The sequence below is a fragment of the Dermacentor andersoni genome, chromosome 6 (genome assembly GCF_023375885.2).
Source record: "Dermacentor andersoni chromosome 6, qqDerAnde1_hic_scaffold, whole genome shotgun sequence".
In the NCBI taxonomy this organism is placed as follows: domain Eukaryota; kingdom Metazoa; phylum Arthropoda; class Arachnida; order Ixodida; family Ixodidae; genus Dermacentor; species Dermacentor andersoni.
In genome coordinates this window covers 151,199,998-151,223,914 of record NC_092819.1, presented here as the reverse complement: position 1 = coordinate 151,223,914, position 23,917 = coordinate 151,199,998, and the positions used below count along the sequence as shown (strand labels likewise).

The 23,917-nt window shown below is 45.5% G+C and overlaps 1 protein-coding gene across 3 annotated transcripts in view; it reads right to left on the bottom strand.

Annotated features, from left to right (window-relative positions):
* Window positions 1-19,655: 19,655 nt before the first annotated feature.
* LOC129382728 (uncharacterized) overlaps window positions 19,656-23,917 on the bottom strand; it is a 226,573-nt gene continuing 222,311 nt past the window's right edge. For all 3 annotated transcript variants that reach the window (XM_072288856.1, XM_072288858.1, XM_072288857.1), the window contains one exon: window positions 19,656-19,810. In XM_072288856.1, coding sequence (XP_072144957.1) covers window positions 19,784-19,810 — 27 coding nt within the window. In that variant the 3' untranslated portion in view covers window positions 19,656-19,783. The remainder of the gene's footprint in view (window positions 19,811-23,917) is intronic.

The window sequence follows — 23,917 nt, the reverse complement described above, 5'->3', positions numbered from 1 at the left end:
TCATTCATTTTTCTTGTGTTGCGTCAGTTCATTTCGCTCAAGTATAAAAGTGCATGAGTACTCCTCCGCCGGAGAAATCGATCATCGCACAGCGTAGACAAATTCTACAAGATGTGCAGTGACAGCTAAAATATGCGGACGGTGTTCTTTATTCTATTTTTCCAGCAGTGACGCCTATTCATCGCAAAGGTGTTTAAACGCCACGGCATGCTGAGGAAATCAAACGCTCCAATATTGGTTTAGGCATAGCTTTATTTCCTTGTGCATCGCTCAACTCACGCCTGTTGGTCCTGTGAACCGAGCGCGTGAAATCGAGGCTTTACAAAAGTTCAACGAGATGTCACGGGAGCCGATTCAATTACTTTGCGAGAAAGACGAAACAGCAACGACCAAGAATATTTTATAAGAAAATGCCTGTTTCCTTGTGTGACATTATTATGTGGTGTTCGTATCGCCTATTTTGAAGTAACATAATGAGGTTTTTTGTTAGTATTTATGTACCTTATGGAGTGCTGACTAACGGCCACGTGTTCTGCCACAGAAGCCTTTACAGCATTAATGGGAGGGTAGCAGTCATCGTAATGAAGCTAAATAGAAGATACATATAAAAAGTAGTGTAGGCCTACGCTGCAACTTCTTACATAATGATGAAGAAATTAAACTGTTTGTTGATGAAGAAATTAAACAAAAAGTTGTAATAGCAATGAGAAAGGTGCAAACTCTGTATAATGCAGTAGCCGGCGACTTCAACGCAAGAGCGGGAAGAGGCATGCTGCGGAACAAGCAGTTGGCAACTATGACATTGGTTCTCGGAACACTAGAAGAGAGATGTTGGTAGAATTTGCTGAAGGAAATGCATGACATGACATGACAAGAACTTTATTTGAGTCCTGAGGGACTGAGATCTTGGGGAGCTAAAAGCGAAGGCTCCCGAAGATCAAGTCGGTGGCGTCACCCACGATGGGACCGGGAGATGAAGTTCCGCCGCAATGTCGTGGGCCCTCTGGACAGCCTGGAGTTGCATGTGGAGATTGCTGCTCTTGAGCGATTGCTGCCATTGTTCTTTCGTTATGGGTGGAGAGGCGTTAAGGGCTGGGCACAGCCAGAGCATCTGTTCAAAAGAGCATGAGTCATGACCACATTTGGGGTACGACTGTGAGTGGGCAGGGTCTATCCTGTTAAGAGAATGCACTCCACAAAATTAATACCTTCTTCCGGAAGCGCAGTAACAGGAAGTGGACGTGTAAAATGGCTAATAGAAAAAGAAGAAATGAAATACGTGTCATGCTCTCGGAAGATCCCAGCAAAGTTGAATTCAATTCTTGGGTTTTACGTGCCAAAACCACAACTTGATCATCAGACATGTCGTAGCGGGGCATTCAAAATTAATTTTGGTGACTAGGGGATCTTTGACTGGCCCCAAATGCATGAGACACGGGCGTTTCTACATTTCGCCCCCATCGAAATGCGGCCGCTGTGGCCGGGATTTGATCCCGCAACCTCGTGATTAGCAGTGGAACACCATAGCCGCTAAGCTAACTTGGCCTGTGATCCCAGCATATATGTTACGATGCAGAAGGGTTAGGTAGGGTAAAGGGGAATGAAAATACGTTAGTGAGGTTTAGAATTTTGCTTCATTTGGAGAGAGAAAGAGTAAAATTAGTCAAGAAGAAACAGGCCAACCTAGACGCAGTGAGGGTAAAAGCAGACGCGTTCAGGCTGGTGCTCACGAACGAATATCTAGCTTTAGAGCAGAAGAAAATTGCATAGAGGCAATGAATGAAATCGTAACTAGGCTCACTTGAGAAGCGGCATTTGATGTGGGAGCTAAGACACCAAGTCAACCAGTATAGGTAAGCTCACCTAAGTAACAAATTAAGAGTAAAATATGACTCAAGAAAGTAAGAGATATTCGAAGTTATAACGTAGGAAAGACTAAAGAAGGAGTAAAAAATTACCGTAGCATAAAATCAGTGAGAAGAAAACATGGCCTGAGACATGGCAAGATGAATTCAGTGCAATATAAGCAGGCTTGCGTCATAAGAAATTTCGGCTATATAGTAAAAGCAGCAGGATAATTTTATAGAGACCTGTAAAATACCTAGGACTACCACGCTACCTTAATTGGAAGTAGTGATGAACAGGATATAAAGGCTCCTTATATAACAAGAAATGAAGTTAGGATGGCCCTTCAAGACATGTCTCAGAGAAAGGCGGTAGAAGAAGATGGAGTAATAGTCGCTTTATTCAAATATGGAGGCGATATTATGCTTGAAAAGTTTGCGGCCCCTTATACTCATGCTTCACAATTTCATCTATGCCTGAGAGCTGGAAGAATGCCAACATTATACTAATCTATAAGAACGAAGACGACAAAGAAATGCAGAATTAGAGAAACATTAGTTTGCTTTCAGCATTGTATAAAATATTTAGCAAGACAATTTTCGAAAGAATCAAGGTAACGGTTTATTTCAATCAACCAAGAGAACAGGTAGACAGGAAGGTGACATGGATTTGGTTCTACGACGAACCACATCGATGTCACCAATCGAGTAAATGAGAAATCTCCGGAGTACAATTATGAAAAGGCATTTGATTCAGTAGAGCTATCAGCAGTCATGGAGGCATTGTGTAATCAAGGGGTACAGAAGGTGTACGTGAATATCTTGGGAAATATCTATAAATATTCCATACTTACCTTGGTTCTACAGAAGAAAAAACGGATAATTACTTATCAAGAAAGGGTCAGGCATTGAGACACAATCTTTGCAAAGCTATTCACGGCATGCTTAGAAGAAGTATTCACGCTTCTATTAGAGTGGGAAAGCTTACGAGTGAGGGTCAACGATGAGTGCCTCAGCAACCTTCTGTTTGCGAACACTGCAGATGAATTGCAACAAACGATTGAAGACCTTAACCGAAACAGTTCAAGAGTGGGACTGAAGATTACTATGCAGAAGACAATGGATATGTTTCACAGCATGGCAAGGAAACAAGAATTCATGATCTCCAATCAGCCTCTAGTGTCTGTACCGGAGTACGTTTATCTAGGTCAATTACTGACAGGTCACCCTGACCAGGAGAAGGAAATTCGCAGAAGAATAAAAATGGATTTGAGCGCATACGGCACGTATTACCAAATACTGACTAAGAGCTCACCTCTGTCGTTCGAAAGAAAGGTGTACAATCACTACATTCGATAGGTGCTAGCATATGGGACAGCAACTTGGAGGCTAACAAAGAAGCTCGAGAACAAGTTAAGGGCTGTGATAAGAATGGTGCAACAAAGAATGTTACGTCTAACTTTAAGAGGCAGGAAGATAACGGCGTGTGTCCGAGAGCGAAAGGGAACATTCTAGTGGGCAGTGAAAGAAACAAATGAAGCTGGGTAGGCCATAAAAATGCGTAGGTTGGAAAACCAGTACACCACGAAAGCTACAGAATGGGTGCCAAGAGAAGGGAAGCGCAGTCGAGGATGGCAGAAGACTAGCTAGGGTGATGAAATTAGGAAATTCGCAGGCGCTAGTTGGAATGAGCTACCACATGATAGAGGTAATTGTACATAGCTCAGAGAGTCTTTCGTCTTGCAGTCGACCTAAAGAATAGGTTGATGACGATGAAGACATGCCATACGGACATGAGTTGAAAATTGGAATCATGGTTTATTTGGTTCATCCATATATGTTGCAAAATCACTGGGAAATGATCAGGCACATGATCATACCAAGCCTCACCTTGTTGACTAAAAAACGTTGGCCTGGACACCACTGCGGATAGGACTCATTACCCTTTGAAAATGGGCAGGTGAAAACCGGGCAGCCTAACCGCTGCGGTAATGGAAGGTAACAAAGTCAAACAAGACAAGGAGCAATAAAAGTAAGAACCACTGTGTCTTAAACGGTAAATACATAAGATTTAATGCCCATGCATGCATGTACTCAGCATCGACATCAAACGTCGTGGCAGCTCCTGAGCAGCATACACACGTCAAACACGTTTAAGATGCCTGAAAAAAGGGGGTAGTGGATATCGGGTGTTCGAAACGCTTATCACACACACTGCTCTGCCAGAGCCCGCACGAGCCGATAAATGATCATATCGTGAGACAGGTAACTGGGAGCTCTAAATAGAAGAACAAAACGTAAAATATAGTGTGATGTCCATGTGTTTCTTTATTGTTCTTTGCATGATGTGCCGAACAAGCACAGCGTATCGGCAGCCTATGAAGCAGTGATCGGTCCTTTGTGACTCTTTAAACAGGGAACAACTTACAGGCACGGTGCTCGAACATTTACAATGGCTGAACAAAACTAGTGAACTGCAATATGCTATGTGTGCTCAGTGTGTGCTTAGGCTGAACCGCAACACCTGTTTCAGCTGTACGTTAATTCGTAAAAGTAAAGGTATTGTCTTACCGTTTAAAAGGAAGGTGTGGGTGAGCAATATATAGAGCACAAATACATTTCTTTGTGAGTGTTCTAAAAACTATTTCAGTACTAGTGCTATGTACTGGCAAAAAGTATTTTGTGGCGCTGTATTTAATACTTCTTTAAATGATTGTCAATTAATAATTTGGGCAACATAACAGTGGCATGATATCAACGGCTTGACAACAGCTCATCTGGTTGGGAATAAACTTGGCAAAGGAAAGACGTTGACGAAAGCCTATGTGAACATTTCACTGTGGTCGTTGCTTTGTTGTGCTTCTGTAGGGACACGTAAAATAAGAATTGAACGTTCCAGGTACGTAAAATGGCAGGTACAGCTAATTATAGCCCCTGCGAAGCCTAAGCAAGCTTGAACATTGAATGTCTACACCGCAGCTACAGCAGTTCTTTCCAAAGTGTCTACAAGCCGTAAGTGAAGGTAGTATTAGCTGAGCTACCCGTTGGCTTGTAGATGCCTAGGGCTAGAGTACAGCTTACAAAAGACGCATACTAGCCTTAGTCTAAGCTAGATCAAGCTGCAAAGTAGACGCCCATTAGCTAGTTGCGTGATTTCTGGGATATAAGATAACGTCTCCAGCATATCAATAAAGCTTGTACTCTCTCTCTCTTTCGCTCGGGATGTAACCAAAACATCGACTGTGAAATTGAAAGATTGGACGGGTTATCCTCGAGCGTCTGCTCGAGGGATTTCCGTCACTTTGTTAGTATCAGCTCAGCTGAACACCGGAAAGTTTTGTTGGCGGATGAGTCAATAACTACACTAAGCGACATTTGTTGTAAATGCACTTGTTCCCTTCAGATTACAGTTTTCCATACTGAGTTCACAGGAAAAACGGCAAAGATGAAACACAATATTTAAGTCACTATTACCTAAGCAAGTTCAAGTTGCTTGTCCTCTCCGGTTCTCGTAGGGGCCTGTAGTGCAAGTACGGCACTTTGTTCATAATTGTTACAATGGGAGGCTACCGGAAGATTGTCGGCCTTCCAGAATTGCCCAATAAGCCACTCGCGCTCTTTGCGAAACTGCTTCATGTATAGTATGATCACCATCTTTTCCAAGCAAACAAGTGTAACCGAGAAGCACTCAAGGCCGGGATGGATTTTCTCGGATGTGACCGTCTGCCTGCAAAATATGCGGTCAACCAAACCTGTATTCAGTGTCTGCATCAAGTGATCGACAACCGAAACAACCTGTTTCCAATCATGAAGACGACCATCATTTTTGGGCGCCTACATATAACGTTTCGTCAGCACCGAGACAATTGAACACTTCTTGAGCGTTCAAATGAGGCCAGATTAACTTCGATTGAAGACAGTTTTCGGGAGCTTCAGCATTTTAGTGCATGAAGCGGGCACACCGAACTTCAGAAGCTCCTTGTTAGCACATCATCCCGAACCACGTACCTCCCCAAGACGACCCAGAATAAACTGATCAAGTGCTGCGCAGACAAGGTTCTAGCTAGACTTATTCGATGGGTGTGCGAGTCAGGCGTCAGCAGCATCATCTTCAATGAAACAACTGATGTATCTCACACGTCGCAGCTAAGTCTCGGTCTACTGTAAGTACACAGGAACATGGTATGAGAAGACTTCGTGCAATTTGCCGATCTGCGCCGTGAGAGCTTTTGCTATCGACGCTAATGTAACTGCGCTAACCCTGCCAGGGAAAGTACTAGGTGAGCACCTTCTGAAAATGCTTAAGAGATGAAAAGTAGACCTCGGTAGGTACGTTGCTATAGCGACAGATGGCTGCAGCGTCATGGTATGAGAGCTTTGTGGTGCCGTGTCCGAAATTAAGCGGTGTGCCCCAAACGCAGTTTCCCGAGGTTTAACCACCCACTCAACCTGTCTTTATCCAAGTCTGCGCATTTAAGCTGCCTAGAACGCAGTGGAGATTACGAAAGAGATCATTTCTCTCTTCACTGAGTTCCCAAAAGAAAATATTATACCTAAACACACACTTGCCCACCACCTTAAAGGCCCTTGCGAGACGAGATGGGTCGAACGGCTCGGCAGTGACATACAGTTTCGAACACTTGACTCAATGGCTACACCGCTCGTCGCCGTCTCCAACTAAGGATAACTGCAAAGCCCTGCAAAGGGGAGGACACTCGGCATGTCTGGTGGCGAGGGCGAGTTTATAATGGCGATAGTTTAACTCTCGGCACACACGCTCCCGTTGAATCGCCTGAACGAAAAGGAGTGCCTCGATGTACATACAGCAAGGAACAGGTTGACAGACACTGTAGCTGTTTTAACTGTTCACAGAAAGCAACTGCGAAGAGGTATTCACGCTTCGCTATGATCACGCTGTCGTGCTGGCAGATGAGCTTGAAACATAGCTGCAACTCCCTCGCATCACGAGTAGGCACACCCACAGGTGTAACATGCCAGCGCACGATCCAGAGAGCTTCTATAGAATGTCGGTACACATCGTAATACTGGATAATGTATTAGCAGGAGTCAAATCAAGGTTTAATGCTGAGATTTTTGGAGTATGACAGCTTTTCGCCTTTCTGCCTTCTCAGCTGTATACCATCACAGCAGAACACGATGAAACGGTAGTAGCGGAGATTTCAAGCATGACTCACCCAGTGGAAGGCATGCCCCGATAACTGCAAGTGTTATTGAAAACGAACTGCGGCTATAGCGAGAAAAATGGAAGCGCGAAAGCGCTATAGGAGTGGACAACCCTTCGACTACAGTTCAAGCACTTCACATGCGTCAAAGTGACATCTACCTTTCTATCAAGACAGTCCAGTAAATACTCGCCACGCTTTTTGTCAGCTTTCCCAGCACCAAAATGTATTTTTCAAAGCACAGTCATTTAAAAAGAGGGCTGCGATCGCAAATGATTAAATCCCGCCTTACCGACGTGGACTTGCTACATACGCACAGACACACCCATGTTGACAGTGAAAGACAAATGGTGGGCGATCGAGGTGGAAAATTGTGGTGTGACACGAGCTTACTATCTGCTACTGCAAACGGACTTTTGATAGAACTGCCTACACACAGCCATGAATTAGGATGGATGGATGGATGGATGGATGCTTTGAGCATCTACTTTGGAACGGAGCGGTGGGTTGCACCATCAAGCTCTTGCTATTATACTGCCTAATCTTCTGCCTAAGTTAAGAAAAAAAAAACACTATCAACTCCCCCAACCAATTTTTCTGACCCCCTTATGCGAACTCTGCTTCTATACGTCTCCGTTTTTTGTCGCTTCCCAACTTTCATTCCACCAATCTTCCAATCGCCTCTGACTAATATCTATTGCGAGCATATTTACTTTACCCCTGCTCTCGCTGAACTCAATGGCTTCAAGGAGTCCAGTGGTGCCTAAATCGAGCGCTGCGCAGATATCTTCACATTCTGATAAAACATGCTCCATCGTTTCCCTACCTTTACCGCAGGAAACACATGTTTCTTCTTCCTTCTTAAATTTCGCTTTATAGGTGCGTGTTCTAAGGCGTCCTGGTCTCGCTTCGAAAAGTAATTAGCTACCCTTTGAGTTAGCATAAATTGTTTCTTTCCTGATTTCGTTTTTTCCTCTTAAGTAGTTGCTCATGGCAGGTTTATTTTCCATTGCCGCCAGCCATCAGATTATTTCAGCCTTTCTGACCTTCCGCTTGATGTTCTTTGTTGATGCGTTGCCTAACCTGCACGCGGCATACTTGCTGGTAAGTTTCCTAGTTCTTTTTTTCCCCTGCGAATCAATGTTTTCCCTGTACAGATACCTCAACACTCTCCCAGCCCATTTACTTTTTTCCATATCCCTTAGTCATTCTTAACAATAAATTTTACTGGAAGCTTCACCCAGCTCAAAACTAGTCCAGCCCATACCACCCTGCACAACTTCATTTGTAGCCTTCCCGTGAGCGCCCAATGCGAGGCGACCCACTGAGCTTTGGTTCCCACCGAGTCCTCATTGTACCCCTGATTTCAAGCAAACAATCGCATTTCCAAAAGTCCTGGAACCCTTACACCTTTCCACATACCCCGGAGCACCTCGTACCTATTGTATCCCGATAGCGCTCTGTGCTTCATTATGGCTGCATTTCTCTTCACCTTTACTGTCATTGTTTTTTCCTGTCTTGCCATATATCAATTGCCTTCGTTTATCCATATACCCAGGTATATATATCGACACGTCAACTGGTTTATCTTTTAAGGGTGAACGCTTTTGACGTCTAAGAAATGTTATTGCTCTGCGCAGGACGCGTCTACATGTATCGGAAGTTTATAGAATGTTATCGATGCTTCTATTCGCTGTCTGTTGTCGCCGAACCTTCTGTAATCTGATTGCATTTATGTGCGACGCGAATGGTGTGCAACATTGTGGAAGGCACGCGGGTCCCAGCGGTTAATCTGGAACATTCGACGACTGGTCTATAAAAGCCGACGCGCTTGACCCGTGTATCAGATTTTGACGATCGCCGACTGTGTTCGCCGTTGTCGCCGTTCTTTAAGTGTAGCCTGTTTTGTGGGCACATGTTCGCCCAATAAAAGTTAGTTTCGACTTTCACAGTATCGCTACTGTGTTCTTCATACGTCACTCCACGTGGCAATATTGTCTTACCCGAGGTATTTCTTGGCCCTGTATTGCCACTGTCTGTTAACAGTTTTCATTGAATACCCTAACACCTGATTTTCTAACACCAAATTTCAAACCTAAATTGTTGCCTTTCTGTGCACAGATATTAATCAGACGTTGCAAATCACTTTGCTCGTTAAATACCGTATTTTCGCGATTCTAAGCACCCCCCGATTCTAAGCACTCCCCCTCTATTTTCGCGAAAAAGTTAATAAAAAAGTTTGCATGCGAATCTAAGCACCCCCCAATTTGTTAGGAAGAGCGCGTAGCCAAGGCCGCCAAACGCGCTTGCTCACTCTGGAATCATTGCTCGGCGGGCATACAGGCACGTGGTCGATGTTTCTGTAGGACGCGTTTTACGGCCATCTGACCCCAGAGGTAAAGACAAAGCTTTGGAACATCAATAACGACGTGGTTGTGATTCCGGGTGGCATGACGCCAGTGCTGCCACCCCTCGACGTTTCAGTCGACAAACCCTTCAAAGCCAATCTCCGACAGGAGTACGAAGAGTGGGTGCGAAACCCTGAACGCAAGATGACACCGACGGGAAAGCTGCAGAAAGCGTCCCCGTCAACCATCGCAAAGTTGATTTCGGACGCGTGGAAGAGGGTCAAAGTAGACGTTGTGGTCACATCATTTAAGAAGTGCTCGATCCCAAACAACTTCGACGGAACGGAAGACGACCTGCTGTGGGATACCGAGAGCAGCGGTTCAAGCGGTGCGGTGAACTCGAGTGGCAGTGATAGTGACGGAGCATCCTACGCAAGCGGTGGGTTCACTGTCTGCACCGATATTTCTTTTGAATGTTTGCAAAATGAGATGTTATTTCTCGCATTGACCTCGTCGTGATTTCGCGGCGAAAAGAAGGGGGGGGGGGTCATTCAAGATTTTTTGAATCTAAGCACCCCCCCTTACTTTGGGCGTCGCAATCGTGAAAAAAAGGGGGTGCTTAGAATCGAGTAAATGCGGTAGCAACACAATATAGTCCGCATAATATAAATCTATAAGATGCTGCTCTACTACTGTACCCGCCTGTTTGTATGAGAGATTAAAAGCGATATAACTTTATTCTAGCGCCCTCTCCATCATCACCATGTACATCATAAACTGCAGTGGGGATAAAGGGCACCCTTGTTGGTATCAACACTCTCCTCGTTCCCCATGCCTTCCCATTCAACGCAAACGGTATTCTCTATGTAAATAGCTATCGAAAGCTGTAGAAAAAGGTCACGTAAGCCTTCCCCTTCTAGAATATTCCCCAAAATCTTGCGGTCTACGTTGTCACACGCTCCTACAATTCTAAAAAGGCCACATATAGCGGTCTGCTTTCTACTCTTGATATTTCTATATATACACTGATTAAAGGGACACTAAAGCGAAACAATAAATAACTTTAAACTAATGAAGCACTGTTTGAGGACCCTGCAGGCAGTCATTCCTAAAAAATAGTTCGATTATTAGATGAGAAAATGAAGGTCCAAGTATCAGTATTTGAATTTCGCGCCGAAACCCCAGTGCCTGTACGTCAGCGTGACGTCAGGGATTCCAAAGTTTGTTTTAGCATTTGGGCTGCGTTGGCTGAATAAAGGTTCCCGAAACTTGCCATGTTTGATATTTGGTTCCTTTAGAAAACAATGTAGCCAATCTGTACCGCAATATACAATTAGCAGGCCTTAGATGATCCCATCAAAATCCAAGACGTCACAGCCCCCAGGTGCGGGAACTTAAGTAGGCGCCGCCACCCGTATTTCGTTCTTGCGCTTCTTCTGGCTTACTAAACGTCTTATCGTTGTTGGAGTGGTGTTTTTGGTGTTGTAGAACGGTAATTTACTGATGCAGAAGAAATCATTTTGCACTTTAGTGTCCCTTTAAGAACTAATAAGTTATCCTCCAAACGCCTACCTATTCTGAAGCCATTCTGAAGTTCTCCCAAAGTGCTATTATTATCTGCCCATGCTTGCAGATTTCATCTGATTGCCTGCATTGCTAGCCTGTATATCACGGATGTAATGGTTAACGGTGTATACGAGTGAATCCAATCTTTCTCCCCCTTACCTTTATAAGTTCATTCTACTTTGTCGCCAACTGTTTGGCATTCGTCTATCTTTTAAAGTTTTTTTCCAATGCTTTCACCAGAGCTTCCTTACTTTTTGGTCGTAGTTCATTAATCAGCCTAACGCGAACCTCGTTTAGGCCTGTGGCTGTGCGCTTAGGAATATTTTTTTCGGCTTTCTTTGTCACGCATGTCACGCATTTCATATACTTATGTGCAGGTTTATAAGTAATTAGTTGTTGTTTTTTCTTGATATGGCTGTCAATAAAACAATCTTAGCGTTTTAATCTATATTTTAGGTATTTTGTGTGTCATTGTTTTTGCCATTACCAGTGAATTTTCCCTTTCTTTAGTTGTAATGACTATGTCATACATGTCGTCCAATTTTGTGCAATATCTCAGGGAGTATATGAGAAGCTCCGTGTGCATATCAGAAGCTCCTCTACTCTTTGGTCTTTAGGGTATTATATAAAAATCGTTTATATGTCTGTACATAAAACGGCCTTCGCGTTTTCTTGAGTTTTTATGTTGTTAGTTCACTGTCTGTGAACTTTTGTGTTGTTTAGTAGTCATGTACATTTCATACATTTTTCCCTTTTCTTCATTTTATGAGCGTGGTATACCAAGTTATGCGGAAATATTTGTTTTCGGAAACGGAAGTCAATAAGATGACGACGAAGATCTGGGGCCCTATAACGTAAAACTATTCCAATATGTTTTTATTAAAAACGCCTGACGTCAAATTTGCATAACCACAGACGCAAGCATCGCGCGGTGACCGATAGAGTTGTCTGAAGAGACCGATCAAACGCTCTCCTCTTTTATAGGAGGTCACTTTTGTTTGCTTTAAAAACGAATAACATTGCCTACATTGAGCGGATTGCCCTATCTAATTTGCTGACAAGAGGTGAGGAGCACGCTCAAATGGAGAAGGATTCGATGGGGCCGAGCCAGTGCACTGAAAATCGATAACCGGATGAAGAGGGTGGTGCCGGCGTCTGCGATTTGTCCGCTTTCCATTACTTGGCTTGAGGTGGCTGGTCGAAAATCGCGGCGACGCGCAACGGAAGTTTAAGAATGCCGCTAAAACGAATCCTCACCAAAGAAGAGTTAGCAGAGTGAGGTCGTAAATGTGCCGAAAGCGCTTGAAAACTTTAGACGGCCCCGCCAAAAGGTTTATTGCACGCAAATAAACTCATGCTCTCCGGCAGGTTCGAGTAGCCAGTGACTGAGCGATCGGCAGCAACCATTTTCCGTCTGCTTAAAACAGCTACTGGCAGCCATGCGGATATTCACCCCTGGGATCTCGTCGGCGTAGCGCCGCTGCCTCAGCAGAAGACTGGGCCCGAGATGAGGAGCGTGAGCGACAATGTCGAGCCAACCTGGCGGCTCGTGCGGCCGAGCTAGCTTGCGAAGCGACGCTAAAGCGGCAACGTTACGCCGCCGACGCCATGGCGTAACGTTGCTGCACATTGAGGAACGTTCCGTAACGTTGAGGATCCCCTCCCGAAGTCGGGCCGAGAATCCGGTGGTGCGGGCCCGCGAGACAGAGCAGCGAAAACGTCGACATCAACAGAAACACCGAGGTCACACACCTCAGCTTCGCTGGTTTACCATCTGTACGGGGTGCATGTGCGGTGTTGTTTCGTTTATCTCGCTTGCCACCATGCCCTGTGTCCGTGTATTTCACACGTTTTATGCTTTGAATCTGTGATTGTTGCCATTTTCACCTCGCTGCCCTCGGAGGTGCCTCTCACTCTTACAATTACACCTGGTCCCCGAACCACATCGTAACAATGGCGCCCAAGACGGAGATTTTCCCCCTCGTTTACTAAGAAGGTCGGAGTAGTGCAATCAGAGATTTTCGCTGAGGGCTACATGGAACGCAGAAATTTAAATTGTTACCCTAATTGAGGCTGGTGGGATACCTGACTGGAAAGACACGGAGCTTAAGGCATGGGAATATGAAAAAGCACCGAAAGAGGGTCACGAGATAGCACAAACACGTGAAGTCGATAGCCGTAGGCTTGAGTTAGAGCGCGAGGTTCTGGACAAAAAGTTGCGCCTTGAAGGGGTTCGCCTCAACGAAACGCACCTACAAGGCCCGCAAGGTTCTATCCGTCACCGTTTATTGACTGTGTTAGTTTCATCGACCTCAGCAATGAGCGCAGTAGCAATGTTGTTGCTGATCTACAAGACAGACGGACACATGAAAAGCGCAAACAGTCTACGTGTGGGGTGTCTCCTCATCAAGTTTGGAATCCTCGTGAGCACACACTGATCTGGAAATCAGAGTCCAAAACCCTCAGCATGTGGTTACAGGCCGTAGCTTGCCTGGTGATCAGCAACACACTCCTGATTACGCCGACAGCAGTTTCGTTGGTTTTACGGAGACCGGCATCAAGTCCTGCGAGGGCGTTCCTTATTTGAAAAAACAGGTAAAGAGCTCCAAAAGATTTTATTTCAGGACTCTGGTACCTTCAGAGGGCAATACAAACTTCAGACTGCCACAGACACAGGAGATTTTGGGGACAGGAGTGAGGCCGTGAAAGCTTTTGAGGTTCGCACAATGGCGTCCTCTGAGCGGACGAAATGCTTAGAATTTCAAAGGATATCATGCACACCTGATTATTACCTGGCAAGCGAACATGGTCGACGTGATGTCCGGAAGTTACCCGTGTCTGAAATCAATTTAGGTGACGCATACTATGTTAATCTTTTCGTGAAAACATGGAAACAGAAAGCCTGTTCTTCACCGCATACAGCAAGGGAACTTGCCTGTAGAATACAGCTTAAAAGAAAGCAACAAACCAGCGAAATCAGGAAACCTTTCCATTATCGCGACCTTTCTAGTTCGGCTTTGCCTCGACTGCCTGAAGTTTTTTTCCACTGCCTTCCGTGCATAACGCTCCAAGTTTAGCTCATTTTTGAGCTCTTAGACCTGTTTGACAGGCTCATCCTGGAAATCCTCCTTTTCCTTCAGTATAGCATCGACATCTAGCATCGACTGGCGATTGACTCGACTTTCTCTTCATTCTCATCCGTCACCCCCAACACACTGCACGCTTTACCGTCTTTCTTGCCTTGTGTTGCGGCTGGCTTTTTCCAATACAAACACCGAAGCTTTCAGAGCACGAGCATTCTAGCAAAGCCCGATACGCACTAAATAAACACCATTAAAATGCTGCAAAGTAATTGTCACCAATGTTTTAGAAGCAATAAATGGCCCACAGACTTAGATATGACACGTGTTCACACTTGCACAAGTACGTGGCCCCGCTCTGATTATCCTACGAAAGCGATATTCCCGATACCAATGCACACACACACAGCCACTAATAGCTAATAGTCTTGCGGCGTCCAAACTACTGTTTAAAGACCTATAAAGACTTAAGGCCCACACGGTTGCACGTGCTGAAACACGTGGCGCGAAAGGGCGCTCTGACTATCCTGTAAAACCAAATATACACAAAACACAGCCGCGCACACGAAAAAGAAAACTAGCCAACTACTATTTAAAGGCTAAAAAATCACGCTGCGGATGGATGGATGAATGTTATGAGTGTCCCCTTTGGAACGGGGCGGTGGGTTGCGCCACCAAGCTCTTGCTATTATACAGCCCAATGTCCTACCTAGGTTAAACAATAAAAAAAAGAAAAAAAAAACATGATGAACTCCCACAGCCAAATTTTCTGATCACCTATTGCGAGCTGTGCTTTTCTACGGCTCTGTTTTTTGTCGTTTCCATGCTTTTCTTCCACCAATCCTCCAATCACCCCTTACTAATCCCTATTGCGGACATGTTTACTTTTCCACTGCTCTCGATGAACCTAAGGGCTTTTCGTGTGTTTCCATATATACATTGCCTTCGTTTATCCATATGCCAAGGTATTTACATTATGTTACCCGAGGTATTTCCTGACCCTGTATCGCCACTGTCTGTTCACTCTTTTCATTGAGTGCCATAACACCTGATTTTCTAACACTACATTTCAAAACTAAATTGTTGCCTTCCTGTCCACAGATATTAGCCAGATGTTGCAAATCACTTTCCTTGTTAGCTAGGAACACAATATCGTCCGCATAAAATAAACCTGGAAGCTTCTGTTCTACTACTGTACCCGCCTGTTTGTATGAGAGATTAAAGCCGATATTCCCTCTAGCGCCTTCTCCATCCCCACCATGTACGTCATAAACAGCAGTGGGGATAAAGGGCACCCCTGCCTCAATCCCTTGTTGATATGAACTTTCTCCTCGCTTCTCATCCCTTCCCATTCAACGCAAACGGTATTTTCTAGGTAAATCTCTCTCAAAATCTGTAGACAATCGTCACCTACGCCTTCGCCTTCCAGAATATCACACACAATGTTGCGGTCAACGTTGTCATAAGCTCCTGTAATGTCTGAAAATGCCACATATAATGGTCTGCTTTCTACTTTTGATATTTCAATACACTGAGTAAGAACAAATAAGTTATCATGTAAACGCCTGCCTATTCTGAAGCCATTCTGATATTCTCCCAAAATGCTATTATTCTCTGCCCATGCTTGAAGCTTTAATTTGATTGCCTGCGTTGCTAGCCTGTATATTACTGATGTAATGGTCAAAGGTCTATACAAGTGAATGCAATCTCTGTCCCCCTTACCTTCATAAATTAAATTAATTATACATTGTCGCCAACTGTCTCGTATTCGTCTGTCTTTTAAAGTTTTTTGCACTGCTTTCACCAGAGCTTCCTTACTTTTTGGTCCTAGTTCATTGGATGGGTGGGTGGATGGATGGATGGATGGATGGAAGGATGGATGTTATGAGCGTCCCCTTTGGAACGGGGCGGTGGGTTGCGCCACCAAGCTCTTGCTTTTATACTGCCCAATGTCCTACCTAGGTTAAAGAAAAAAAAATAAATAAGAAAGCACGATGAACTTCCACAGCCAAATTTTCTGATCCCCAATTGCGAACTGTGCTTTTGTACGTCTCTGTTTTTTGTCGTTTCCCTGCTTTTCTTCCACCAATCCTCCAATCTCCTCTTACTAATCCCTATTGCGGACATGTTTACTTTTTTATTGCTCTCGCTGAACCCAACTGCTTCAAGGAGGTCAGTAGTGCCTAAATCGACCGCTGGGTAGACGTCTTCACATTCTATAAAAACATGCTCCATAGTTTCCCTAGCTTTACCGCAGCAAGCAAAAGCTTCTTCCTTCTTATATCTCGCTTTATATGTGCGAGTTCTAAGGCATCCCGATCTCGCTATTTTTGTCCTCAGCTCGGCTGCTTCGGCACTTTAGCTCGGCGTGGCGAACCTTGCTCTCTGTGCTAGCGCTGAGGTCATTATTGCACGGAAGTGAGCGCCATCTGGTTCTTCTTCAAGATGGCTTCCTCCGTTTCCCTCATGCTTCCGATTCACCCTCCTCTTCCTCTTTACTTCTCGCTTTACTTTAGTTTACTTTTCGCTCTCGCCATACTTCATCCCCCGCGGCACTACGAGTTCGCTCTTTCTAAAGTCCCTTGATAATTTGAAAGTTCCGCCACTCCTTGAACTCTGCCGCCGACGCCGCGCGACCTCCTTGCCTCCTCGTCGCCCCTTGCGCGTCCCCCCCGTGGGAAGCGGTCATGCGTCCATTTTTCTGCACGACGATTGGTCTCCCTGCCGTTGCCCTTGGAAACGCTCGGATCTTCCGTTTTCCTTGCGTTTTTCTTTTTCGTCCGCGCCATTTTTCTCCTCAGCTCGGCTGCCTCGGCGCTTTAGCTCGGCGTAGCGAACGCTGCTCTTTGTGCTAGCGCTATACCGTACTGTTGGGCATATAACTGCAGCAAGAAGCCTGAAGATGGTTATGCGATATTTGTGATACCACAAGGAAAGCGTGACGGCTTGCACAGGAAGCAGTGACTGCATAACATTGGCCCAAAGAATTTTGTTCCGACAAAGAACAATGTTGTTTGAGAGGTGAGGCGTCTTATTGCTCGTATCAAAGCATCCCCTAATGCTGTATTTTTTTTTATTATTCAGGCCTGCTCATATGCATTTTTGCTGCGGCAATTTGCACGTCGCATAAAAATTGGGTTGTCCACAGTATGCCTAATATTCTGGCGGGACTCCATCACCACGCAAGTCGCCAACTGTTGTTATTCAGTGGGAAATGAAGCACAATAGGTTGTTTTCCGCTGTGAAGAATTCTGAGTCATGATACAGCCTCTCGATCGCACTTTTAGTTATTGTTAGGATCCGTTGCCTCTTTTACTGAAAATCGAAATAGCGGCTTGTAGAGGAGCTATTATTTTTAAATTACATCGATGTGTGCGTTAGTCATGCAATAAATGCAGGCCCCCCCAAAATTAGCGGCGAGTATACCTGTAGTATCGCAGGTGATGAGCGCTAGCTACTCCACATTTCGTTTTTTTAAGTTTTCAGGCGAAAGCCTTAGGTCTCTGTTTCAAGGTCGCGTTGGGAACAGACAATATCACGCGACCCAGGAAGACCAGTAACATCCCAAAGCATGTCCAGCCGTGTATAAGAGATTAGTGATTAGCCAAGTTAATTAATGATTCATTAGTGATTGAATTAAAGTGGATTAGGAGAGGATTAAGGATGATTAGGGTGTATTAAGGTGGATTAAGGTGCATGAAGGAGGATTAAGGTGTATTAAGATGAATGATGGGAGATTAAGGTGGATTACGGTGGATTGAAGTGGATTAGGGTGAATAAAGGAGGATTAAGGTGCATTAACAATGATTAAGGCGTAATAAAGAGAATTAGGGTTGATTAAAGTGTATGAAGGATGATTAAGGTCGATTAGGGTGTATTAAGGAAATTAGCGTTGACGAAGGAGGAATAAGACCAACAAAGCTGGATTAAGGAGAATTAAGGTGGAATAATGTGGATGAAGGTTGAGGGAGGTGTATTAAGGTGAATTACAGTAGGCTTTACAAGGCTTTCATGTTCGCGTCTCTTAGGGGATATCTAAGTTCACCTTGGATTTTTAGAATTTGATTTGGACTGCACTTCCACGCATGCGTGAGTGGGCGACTATTATTATTTGGTTTTCTCACTGATACAAGCAATATGCAGGGGGTGTTCACATGATCGTGCACGCTTGCTGCTGATATTGACACCTAGGTGGAGGCCTGGAATCTTCGCTTGTTTGGCGAATGTTTTAAGACCACCATTCTGCGGTTTTGTTCTGTGCGGAAACTTTTTCCGCTGATTTAACACGAGCCGAAATGATTGCATCAATGTGCTTTGATTACGAAGACTGAGCAATCAATCATGATTGTGGTCATGATCCAGTAATGCAAGAAATATTCTGCAGGCAATAATATTTAGCATTGCAATGTATTTCATCCCAATCCACCTTTATCTTCCCTCATCGACATTAGTAATCTTTAATCCAACATAATCCTCATTCAACCACCTTAATCCACTCTAATTCTATATAATGCACCTTCATCCACCTTAATCCATCGTAATTCTCCTGAACACACATTATTCCTCCCTAATACACCTTAATTATTCTTAATACAATCCGTGATCAATAATTAATGAACTTTTATAGTCAGTAGCCATCTCCTATACTCGGGTGGACATGCCTTGGTTCGCTTCCGGCCTTCCTTAGGTCACGTGATATTTTCTATACCTCACAACGCGACTTTGAAACAGAGATCTAAGGCTTTCGCTTAATAAGCCACACGCAGAGGGATGTGCCACAAGCATACTAGTTCAGACGCAGAAGTAACGCATCTCTGGCAGAAAGTAAAGCATCATCTGGCAGAAAAATTGTCTGCAGAATCAAACTCGCCTCAAAGCTCCTTTTACATGAGTATACCCCGTTCATACGGCTTTAGGAAAAAACCAACCTCTTCATAAATGGTTTCTTTAGCATGATTGATGCGGTTATCACCATTTCTCAAAATTTTCAACACCACTGGGCTGTGCAACTGGCCCAAAATAACGCGCCTCCATAGAATGCTGCGGCCCATCCGCGGGAGCCGAGGAGAAAAGGCGAGGTGAATCAAGGAGGAAAGCGCCGTGGGGAGGTGAGTGTCGCTACTTTCAAATTATCAAGGTGCTTCAGCTCTTTCATCTTTCACTGTGTTCGTTCGCTCGGTTATGCCGCCGAGGTACACTGACGCTCAGCTCAAAAACGGCCGTCAAGAGCTACACTCTAAAATAGGCTGATCAAGAGAATAAACGGGGTTGTCTCACCACGGAAGAGAAGTAACCACACGATGCATCTCTCCACAATATATAAATGTTCTTTTCAAGACTACCAAGCTGAGGCCAAGTGAAGCTTGTAATCGGCGACAAGGGCAGCTGTAAGAAACCCAAAAGGCTGTTCGCTGACCCACAGTGTTCCTGAATAGCAACTTCCACGGCCACGCAGTCTGGCCTCCTAGCTTCCCACCTAACGATGGGGGCGCCGCCGATAGAGCCACTGCTGCCAGCCACGAGCACAGGGGGCCTTGCCGGGCCACTTTGGAACCACCGTGTACAGTGTGCTGCTCGAAAGCTCTGTTTGTGCGCATACGTTTGATTGATGCAGAGATTGAATGACAAATGCTGTTAGAGTGGTGTGACGTATTTTATTGATGTATTTTGTGCCTGAAGCACAGTATCTGAAGCAAACGGTGTAGGGCAAAGAAGGGCTAGCTGCGGCCGAACAACGTCTTGTGAAATTGAGAGTATTTGTTTCAATTCCAATTCCAGCCCATTGTCTCCTGAAAAGTACAAGTTTAAAAGAAATCAAATTAATTTGAGTGTCAGGGACATCCCGCCACGATATTGCTAAGTAGACAACGCTCGCAAGGGTTCTCAGACAAAATATTGCGGCATAGCCAACATTCAGGTACCACGCATTTTGCTTTGGACACTACAAGCGTCGCAACAAACAGACACACCGACAGCTTCAATCGCGACACCCGAAGCTGTAGTTCGCCTGCCAGCCACGCGCGCACACGAGATCTCATCGAGGAACTGCTCCACCAATGGGAAATCAACACCTGTGGCTTGATTAAGAGAGACCGCAATCAGCGCTGAAAGACAATGGCACGCAACAGAGTCGTTGGCCGCGGGACTGCATGATCTTGAGATCTGGGCACAACTTCGCCCCTTAATAAACACTTTATCATTGCGATGACAATTACACGGACACTCCAGGAGTATTTGCGCCATTGCGGTCGCCGTGATGTGCCGCATAAAGTCCGAGGGTTACAACATCGTTGCTGCGCGTCGTATGCTGTATGTGCGAGGGAAGCGTGGGAGGGTGAGCCGACGATGGCGGCTCAATGTCGCCCGCAGAAGGGGGGAAAGCGGCGAGGAAGCTCGACGTCTTACATCGCAAGCAAGATAACGGGGGAAGGAGGAGGAAGGGGGGTGGCGTTCTACACCGGTGGCTGCTGCGTTTGGCGGGGCCGCAGGTGCACACGCCAGCCCTATTTTAAAAGCTATCTGGGATGAGGACAGAGTCTAAGCGTCTAGGCGCACCATATTCTCGCCGCTTAGTTAGCGTTGAAGTGAGAGGCAGCACGAAGGTCAACTCGCTCGTTGCTGCTACCGTTCTTCATCATGTCAGCATTATGACAGGGCTTCCGCGTCCGTCGAGCAAGAAGTGTTCATTTGTGCTTGTGTGCGCGTGACAACATGCTTGTTAATTTAGTTAGTAAGCGAATATTTAGGAGTGCATACGGCCGATAAAGCTACTATCCTTACTTCGTAAAGCTGCCTACTAATATTATATTGCACTCGATGCTACGCATTTCGGGCGAAACTGCGACTTTTTCATAAATCCGTGCTGGCTAAAGCCGCTACATTTCTCGTGCAGGGGTGGGGTATCATTCCGAGCCCCACATATGCAAGAGAGTGCAGTCCTGATCTTCGGCAATTGGAACCCATGGAACAAATGCCTCTGCACCAACTGGCTAGCTGCTGTCTTCGAGGAGATTTACCAGCATTCGGATATCTTTCCTTTGCGGCAAGGAAGACAGCTGACACCATCCCAGGACCTGCCAAGTTACACCGTCACAACTTATCGTAACCCCACCTACGTATATAACAGGCCTTCCGCGGCGACTAGTTCGAAGACGCCGATGACCGCTGGATTATTTTGAGAGTGGTAAGGCGTATAACCACGGCTGCTTGTGAAACAAAGAAGGGGCGGCCTGCCGCGTGCATCGAAAACGCTGTCATCCGCCGCAGCACCACCAGTGGGGGCTGTTTTCTGGGATCGGAATAGAACATGTATGAGGAACGCGCTTTGAACGCCGTCGCCCGTGGCAACCTACGCGTCCCGTCCCCGAGAGCTAGCGCCGTTCGGCCCAGCAACTACGGCTGAGACATTCGCTCCCATTGCAGCCCACCTGACTTGAGAGGACGCAGCTTATTTTTTTTTTTTTTAGCCAGCGGCCGTGGTGGAACAAATCGATCGAAGAATGCAAGCTGCGCAATTTTACTTTGCTTTAGAAGGCTGCACGAACGAGATATGAAAGCTACAAGGTTTCTCCGAGGTTGTGGCACGAGCGTCAGAGCCAGCTGCTGCTCTTTGTACACGTAATGAGCGCTTGAATCAGAGCGTAGCCATGCACACAGAGAACATGTCGTACCTTTTCAAGTGTGCCGACGCCAACATGTGTCAATACTAAAAAGGTGCATCATCTCATGCGCAGGGTAAAGCAACAGCTATTCGGCGGACTCATTCCCAAGGTGCCACACGCCTTTGCCGAGTTTTGATCGAAAGGAACAACGAATAAAATGGCGCTCCAGCAACCATGTGGCCAATATAAACGTGACCTACGCTGCGCATCCGCAGATGTCTTCTCTGCAGGCAGTGGGACTATTCTGGACACACTACGGGAACTTGTCAGATCCATAGTCGGGGAAGAACTACGCAAGCTGCAGTCACCTACGGCTCCGCCTCAACTGTCTATCGTTGATGTCCTCAGAAACTAAGTGAAGAAATACGAGAACCATAATGTGAGCCACCAACGGCATCACCGATGTAGTCCGTGATGCCAACCTACTGAGATGCTCAGGCCACTCGCAGATTATAGTGCGCCTATGGTTCACAGTGCGTCAATCGCTCACACTGCGCCTATCGCTAGGCAAAGCAACTACGTACCAACAACACGCAGTGCGCAGCTTCAGACTTTTCCCTGATCATTGACGGATACGAGCTAAATGCGTTATTTGATACCGTAGTGGATTATTCGGTGATAAGTTATGAACTGGCCAAGAAGATAACGAACTGTATCACGATGTGGAATGTACCTTAGGTACGCAATGCCGTCGGTCACCTTATTATGCCTCTCTGCACATGCGCCTCAAGAGCTCTGATAGGAGGCTTTACATACGTTAGTGGCTTCGTGGTACTACCGAAATGTTCGAGAGATGTTATACTTGAACTAGATTTTCTTACAGCTGACGGCACCATTATCAACTTATAGAAGTCAAGCCTATTATTCGCGACGGAACAAGCCATAACCTGCGGAAAATCAGGGGAACATTGTCAACCCGCTTCGCCTCGCCAATGACTATGTAACGGTGCCACCAGGCAGCAGTGTAGTGGTTCTCGCCAGAAATGATGCATTCAACGCGTATGAAGGTGCAGCGGATCGCAACATAAAACTTCTGTTGAACAGAGGCATTTGCATTACAAAACTCAGAACTATAACCAAGAGGACAATAAGGCCTGTACACCAGCATCCGTATGGAGTTTTCCCCAAGGAAAGGTATTACCAAAAGCCAGGTACGCGAAATGGCCGAAGATGATGCCATTCAGCCTTCCAAAATATTGTGGGCATCTCCGTAGTGCTTGTCAAGAAAACATTCAACACATTGCATTGCTGGGGAGACTACCGGAAATAAAACAGTGTGACTAAGCGGAATGTATACCCGCTCCCATGCATTTGATCAGCTAAAGTGTCCAAAATGCTTCTCCTCACTAGATCTGAAGAGAGGATACTGGCCAACTGATGGGGACGAGCCTGACTTCGAGAAAGCAACATTTGTCGATCCGGATGAGCTCCAGGCATTTGAGGCTCTGCCACTTGGCCTCTGTTCCGCTCCCGCAACGTTCCAGCAAAAACAGAAAGCAGAACCAACTATTCAGCAACAGAGAAAGAATGTCTAGCCGTGATCTGCGTCCTAAACAACTTTCGGCCGTACCTATGTAGCAAACCATTCAAAGCAGTCAGCGATCACCAATCACCATGCCATGTGGGTAAAGCAGCGCGCTGACCAGGACATGGCAGAAAAACACAAGAACACGCACAACAATTGGTCACCAACTCTCCCAGCTTTTCACATCACTGATCATCATTCGCATTGCTGGCTGGCAAACCTCAAGAAACCACCTGAACGACTAGCGAGATGGAGCCCCCGATTGCAAGAATATGACATTACGGTGGTACGACGATAATAAAGAAAGCACACCGGCGCCTTCTGTTTATCGTGCGCCCAAGCAGACACAGCACTATCAGAGGAAGAACACATTCTGATTCTAGGCATCGTCGGAACGACTCACACCGCGGAACGTTAACACACTGATGAAGAAATACTACAGCTCATTATACGCCTCGTAGAATTCGGCATAAAAGTTCCTCGTATTTTTGTCAGAGGTGTGTCATCGTTCTGTCTATACAGGAAAGGTCCTACAGAAGAGTAACTTTAAGCCAAACTGCTAAATTTGTTTATAAATATGCGTCTATAAATATAATACCGTCTATAAATATGCGGCACGACATTCTGCACGGGCATGTCATGATGAACCCCCATCTGGACACCTCACAGTGAGTCGAAGATTCGCCAGGATTAGTTTGAATTATCATTAA